Raw genomic sequence first — 6,838 nt, forward strand, 5'->3', positions numbered from 1 at the left:
TAAGGTCTTACATATGGAAGTGAAGGTTTTTCAGTTACAACCTTTGACCAGAACCAATTTTAATTATCAATAAAAAAAAGGAGGGAAATTTTCACAGAAGCAAAGACATTTTCCCACTGCCACATACTTACCCAGTTCAGCACTGACTCGTTCTAAGGCTGCCCTTCCATGCTGAAGCACATCTACTTCTTCCCAGGAATGTGTGCTGGCAGGCAGCTCGAAAGTGGTCACGGGAGTCAAGTAGCGAGTCTCTGTCATTCGATCGTGAAGCACATCCACCACCTGGTCAAAAAAGGTGATGCACTTCAGGCTATGCTTACATTAGCACTGTTATTCAAACTATTCCCCTTGGACATTTCATGCAACAAAAAATCTCCACAAAACTTGTGACATTTGCCTTGAAACAAGGGCGCAGAAGTCATCTGGAGCTCAGTTCAAGATAAAAGTGAAAAACGACGTAGGATGGGATGGGAGAACAGACTAACAGTGCTATCTTCTAAACTGCTCTGTGCTACACAAATAATTCTCACAAAAAAAGAAAGATTGCAGAGCCCTAAAGATAAGCACACACTCAAGAGGTAGGCAGACTGGTGCTCAAAACCAGTCCTGAGTGAGTTAGCCCAATGGGTTATCCCACCAGTGATGCCCACAGCCATCTATAGTATAAGTTCACAAGACAAATGCAAACTTAAAGAACTTAACTACCGCCTTTCAGGTGCATATATATATGATCAATAATTACGACAAACTTTTTTTTTTTTCACCACTTCCTTAAGGGTGCAATAATGTATTCATTAATAAATTTAATAAAAAGAACAGCTCTAATTTAGGCCTAACAAAAGATTGAATAGAACAGCCCCACAATCCTACTGCCCCGTTTTGCATGAAAGAAAGTGATACATGCAGCAACTGCTTCTCTCCTTCAGACAAGAGTTTCATTCAAAATTGGACTAGTTGTAGAATACATACTTTGTTCTCAGCCTTCTCAGAGAGCACATAGTCCTTTTTGAACTTTATTAGATAGCGTGTTGAGCGTTCAATGCGATCAATGCAGTCAAGTCCAATAGTCTGGCAGATGGCAACGGACTGTGTTGAAGAAGGTGTAGAGAAGTTAAGTCTGAAAGAACAACGACGTTGGAATATCATGCACTATTGCACAAATCGAGGTCAAATGATTACTGCTACATTCAACACGACAAAAAGGTCAGGTGGCTAGAACTGGTTATGTGGGACAGTGCTAGGAAACACTGTCTTTTCCCAGCAGCCCTCATTCTTCACCAAGTTCTGACATTATACTATAAACTGTCAAAGGACAAGTTTGGGGAAAGACAAGCTGTCATTTGAATGACAACTGGAAATGAAGAAATGCATTTCTAGACTGGTCATCAACTAAGTTAAAAATGCACCCAAGGTTGGTGCTGAATAATTATCCTAAAAGTAAAGAGCTACAGGCATATGAAAAGTGCTGTAAAACAGAAATGTCTCCACAATAAGCAATTAAATGAGATCAATGCATAAGCCACATAAAAAATGAAATTCAGAACAGCCATATAACAGCACCAACTGTAGAGAACCCGTCAGCTGTAGCTGACCAGCTTTTATAGTCATCTCATGACGAACCCTTCACTGAACAAAACGCTCAGCAAGTCCCAAGGCTCCAGCCATGGTCCATCAGAATAAATGACTCGGGTACCAGGCACAATCGCCTCACCTTGGGCCAATTTCGACCAGAACACCCGCTGCAGTCTTCTGTTGCTCTTGAAGGCTTGTGCTCTGGCTCAGGTGAACCCTGAAGCCAGGGGTGAGGAGCCAAGTGAGGCGCTTCTGCTGCTCCTGACCCAGTGCTTCCTGGCCTTGCAGTTGCACGTAGTAGCAGTACTCAGCCAGCAACCCTTCGGCTGCAGCCTGGCCCAGTGCGACATTGATGGCAGCCAGCTTGCCCTTCAGAGCACTCTCCGAGAGGGCAGGAGATTGGTAGAAGCGTAGGATAGCCATGGCTTCTCTGTTGGAGAAGTGCAGAAGCCAACTAATTCACACCGTAAGTTTTTCACACAATGGTGCTTTTGTGAACAGATTTCTGCCTTCATGAGCTTTTGCTAAGCTGCCAGCCAAATGCAACTACCATACTTGTACACAATTCAGTCTATAATTCACGATAACTCCAGCTTATGCTAATCTGACGTTTCATACCCAAAACAAGATTTTCGCCATTTTTCAGTATCTCACCCGGCTGAAACAAACTCATACTGTTTACATGATTATCGCATGTTTTTCAGATGCAGAATTTTGCTCGGTACATTGCTGAAAAATGATCAACCATGTTTGGTAAAGAAATTGGTTTCTGCAGTAATAGGATGCTTTACTAGATTCACTAAAATCCATATGTAGATGCACAAATGGATCAAAAGCAATGCTAAACTTAACAGCAAAGAGATGCATGCTGTTCAGCACCTAAACTGTGGCCACAGGAAAAATAAATGCAGAAAAGGATGCAACAGTCAAATACGACTAGAGAGCTGACGAATTACTTTCAAAGGAGGCCTTCCAGCCAATGGTGTGGACCTATACTGATATCACAGTGAGCTGCACTGGATGGATGGATGGATGGATGGATAGGAGCGCCCCCTTTGAAACGGGGTGGTGCACCTGCACCTGCTACAGTGCACCCTCTAGTGGCTGGAGCAGGTGCACTACACTAGGTATTTGGCACTTCATTCTCGAGTTGTATCTACTTGTAGAAATGTGCGATGAAATGCTGATTGACACTGCTTCCACACTAGAAGACAGTTTGCAAACAGCAGGAACAAAGAACTAGAACCACAACTGCAACAAGAGGATTTATTTGCTAACAAGGCATCAAAGAGCATCTTATTTGTAAAAAATGGTCAGTGGCATATATTATAAAGAGTGTGTATATATATATATTTCTCTCTGCCAACAGTAAGCACAATGAGTAGAAAATTTACAAATGCTCATACAAAAGGTCAACCATAATTTTAGCAACATGAATTTTGCTGGCTCGCACAGTCAGGCGGAACATGCGAGCTTCCACGTTGGGCTCCAACCGCATGAGGCACCCAATCTGTTGGCTGCGTGTGCACACAATGCCAGCACAGACATAGTTGCTGGGATTTGGGTCAATGCCCTCAAGCAGTTGCATGCCAAATCCTTCCAACTTTGATCGAATGGCAGCAGCTTCCATGGGAAAGCGTGCCCGGAAAACTTTTTGTTCCTCTTGCTGTGGCCCTGCAAGGTGCTTCCAGCGAGAAAAAAAACTCTCGGCATTCATGACTGTTGGCTCAAAAAATTTGTTCATAAAGACTGGGAGCTTAAGCGAGACAGACTGAGCACTGCCAACATAAAGGAAATGAACTAAAAGTTCTGGAGGCTCCTGGAATTCTTGAAGGCACTCAACGCTGACAATCTGTTGAACTTGGGAGCCAGCATCAATTACTTTCTCCACTGGCTTGGCCTGCACACAAAGCCTGGACGCTTGGTCACCACGGCAGGACACGGCAGATGTTACACCCTGAAGCTGAAAGGTGCTCTTGTTGCCATAGAAGAGGCTCAGACGACCAAGGTTCTGCTTGAACTCTGCCCTAACGCCAACTTGAAGAATGTCATTCTCAAAGAGGACACCAGCATTTCGTATCACCATCTTTCTAAGTCCATCTTCGACACTCGTAGGTGCAGCAACAGGCTGGGGTGGCTCTTCTGATGTTTGTATGCTGAGCCCCAAAAGGTCGGCCTCCAGACCACCTCCATTTGTGACGGGCAGCTTCATACTGCTGCTATCAGCAGATCGTGGTGGGGTAGGGGGCGGAGCAGCTTCGTTGGTTACTTCTTTAAGGCCAGGTTTTTTGCGCTTGAGCATTGCAAGTATGGAGGATTCTCTCTCAGGGAAAGGAGGCATCTCTTCCAGTACAGTGGCTAGCACATCAGGTGTAGTGATGCGGCTCAGACCAAGATACTCAACGGAGCGCTGCTGTAGCTCTGCATCGGCACATCGAAGATTGTTGTCACTCTGCAGTACCTGCTGTATTTCAGCTTTTATTTCTGGGAAAAGGTTGACAAACTTAATATAAGTAGTGAGCAAAAGGGCCCGTGTTGGAGCACTGCAGAGGTGGTACTTGGAATGAAGCAGGTGGAACTGAACTGCTGGTGCAGAGCGCTGGTCTCCAGCAACTAGGTTGCCAAACTCTCCGAGAATGTAGCCAGCAACTTTGACCATATTCTCATGGCAGGCTGGTGCCTGAAGTGCCTGGAAGCAAACCTTGGCTGCATAGCCTTGAACGTCCTCTCGGTTGGCTACGATCTGAACTACACGGTACCAGACCTCCTCACTGACATGATCACCAGCCACGCGAATCAGGTTGAGCACTACGTCGACATACCACGCATAGTCTGACGCATACTTCTCAGCCAAGATAGCTACCTTAAGCACCATTTCCTCACGAATGGCATAGTCGGCTGTCTCCAGGTAAGTCAACATTTCCCCTACAATCAGCTGCGCGTTGGTGCGGTCGCACATGGCGTAAAGCAGATCCACCGCCTTCTGCCGAACACTGACGTCGCGTTCCATCTTGAGGGCGGCCACGACGGTGTCCTGGTGTTTCTTGACGGCCTCGTGCGACGAGTCCGAGGTGGCCAGGAGGCAGAGCCCTTCCAGGGCCATGTAGCGCAGGTTGGTCTCCCGGTGCTGGAGGAACTGGCCGAGCTGGCTGCAGGCGCGAATGAGCAGGTGCGGCTCGGGCAGCGCTCCCAGCCGGTCCATGTGCAGGATGAGCGAGATGGCTTCGAACAGCACGGCGTGGCGCGCATTGGAGTGCTGCACCTTCTTGGACTTGGCCGGCTCCTGGGCCCGGTTCAGCAGAGACTCGAGGCACTCGTTGAGCCTGCCGCGCACGCTGGGCTCGTCGGGAGGCGGGTAGTTCTGCAGCAGTCTCAGCAGCTTCATGCACAGCCACGGGGCCGGCACGAAGTAGTAGGTGTAGTCCTGCAGGTCCGTGTACGAGGCGTTCACGATTCGGCTCAGCCGCGACACGGCGAGAGGGACGCAACCCTTGTACTCGTCCGGGTTCTTCTTGACGAGCGCGTCGATGAGGCTGACCGAGGCCGTGACGACGCCCAGGTGCTGGTCGTTGAGCAGGTGTACGATGCGCGACGTCCACTCGCCCCCCGGCACCACGTCGGGCAGCGCACGCAAGAGGCGCAGCAGGCACAGCGCCGCGCTCTGCTTGACCTGGTCCATGGTGTCGGGTGACACCAACAGTTTGGGAATGTCGCGGCCGAACGCTTCTGCCATCTCCAGGTTGCCCATATTGGCGACGCACTGAAGAGCGAGGTTAGCGTGCACGGGGTTTCGAGATGCCAGGTCGTTTTTGATGGACTGCACGATAAGGCGCATGAGTTCGTCTTTGGCGTTCATCAGCACCAGAATGAAGAGGTAGCCGATCTGCTTCTCGGAGTATTTGTTGGAGCTGAGCAGGTTCACCGCTTCCATGTGGCCAAAGTCGATGTCGTGACCCAGAAGGAAGATGAACAGCAACTTGCAGATATACTTCTTCTTCTGGTAACCGTCCAAGGTCTTGTCTCCCTTGAACTTGGACCTGATGTTGGCCAGCTCCTTGTTGATTCGCTTCGTTTCGGCTTCCTTGCTCTTGCAGTTGCGGATGTCGGAAATAAACACGGCCAGGCCCCGCATCCCGTCCCCCTTTGCCGGCGGCATCGTGACTTTTACCGGTTACTTTTCGATGCCGAACGAACTGCGGATGCGGCTGCCTCCGAGGAGCCCTCCCGTCAGATTAGCGCGACTTGACGGCACCGAAATACGGCTCGCCGCAAACCATACCGCAAGAGCACTGCTGCACGAAGCCGCGAGCAATTGCACACCCCTCAAACCGCCCCTCGTCTGCCATCCTTGGGAGGAATGCAGTCACGTGTCTGACGCGACCATGGCGGCCCAATGGGGTCGCTGCCATTTCGGTATTAAATGATTAAACGCACGCGGGCCAATTTGTGCCTCACGGCTGCTTGAAACGAAAAAGAGTGTTTGTTTTTCATTCCCAGCGTAGTTCCGCTTAAACTTCGTTCCATGCTAATGCTCGAGTGCAGTTTCGGTAGTTTTTTCACCGGGTACTATTTGATTACGCGACAGATAAGCAACTGCAAATAAAGATATCGCATTTCGGACGTCTTGTTAAGCCAGCTGGAACCCCTCACCGAGCGCGTTCCGCCAGCGCGTTAAAAGCGCGCGAAAAACTTTTCGGAATGTCTCTAGCACGATTTGTACAGGGTCTAGCAGCACCACTAGCCATAATGCCCACCTGCTGCTGCTTACATAAGCGAGAGCTCACCTTTCCTCCAGACGTATTGCTTGCGAGACCCGACTGGACTCGACTGGCTCGGCTTCGTCGGAGGAGACGGAAGGATTTGCCCGGCCTTGATTTGACCGCCGCCGGCAGCGCAGATAGCGACTGCGTCTGGTCGACCGAGCCTCCTCACCACTTGAACGATAACGAGTTCCTTCGGGCGCTTCTGAGGCTAGCCTTGCACTTCTACGGCCACACACACGATTGCTGCCAGACGGCAAAATCACGCCACGCCGGATCTTATCAGACAACAGCTTTCACGCAGCCAGTCTGAGCGAACGTGCAGAAAACTGAAAGTAACTTCTCAGACACAGAACAGCTGGCGTGCGTTACAGCAAACGTTTTAATGTATTTTTCGTATACTCTATTCCGCCTTATCATCACACAACACAAAGCTGTGTTCAAACCACTAGAATTTAAATTTTTTTTTCGCCGAGTACTGGCAAATCGTTCGCTTATGTGAATTA

General features: G+C 49.1%; 1 protein-coding gene and 1 pseudogene across 1 annotated transcript in view; both read right to left on the reverse strand.

Moving 5' to 3' along the window:
• The window catches only part of Pfas (phosphoribosylformylglycinamidine synthase), a 38,939-nt gene extending 32,423 nt beyond the window's left edge, over positions 1–6,516 (reverse strand). Inside the window, exons 1-4 of the mRNA XM_089565984.1 lie at positions 6,357–6,516; positions 1,712–2,002; positions 970–1,117; positions 132–282 (exon numbers count right to left, since the gene is read on the reverse strand). Of these exons, the coding sequence (XP_089422110.1) occupies positions 132–282; positions 970–1,117; positions 1,712–1,995 (583 nt within the window). The 5' untranslated portion in view covers positions 1,996–2,002; positions 6,357–6,516. The remainder of the gene's footprint in view (positions 1–131; positions 283–969; positions 1,118–1,711; positions 2,003–6,356) is intronic.
• Positions 2,825–6,335, reverse strand: LOC149371716 (AP-2 complex subunit alpha pseudogene; annotated as a pseudogene).
• Positions 6,517–6,838: the final 322 nt, after the last annotated feature.

The sequence above is a fragment of the Amblyomma mixtum genome, chromosome 1 (assembly GCF_055824585.1).
Source record: "Amblyomma mixtum isolate Tamu chromosome 1, ASM5582458v1, whole genome shotgun sequence".
NCBI lineage: Eukaryota > Metazoa > Arthropoda > Arachnida > Ixodida > Ixodidae > Amblyomma > Amblyomma mixtum.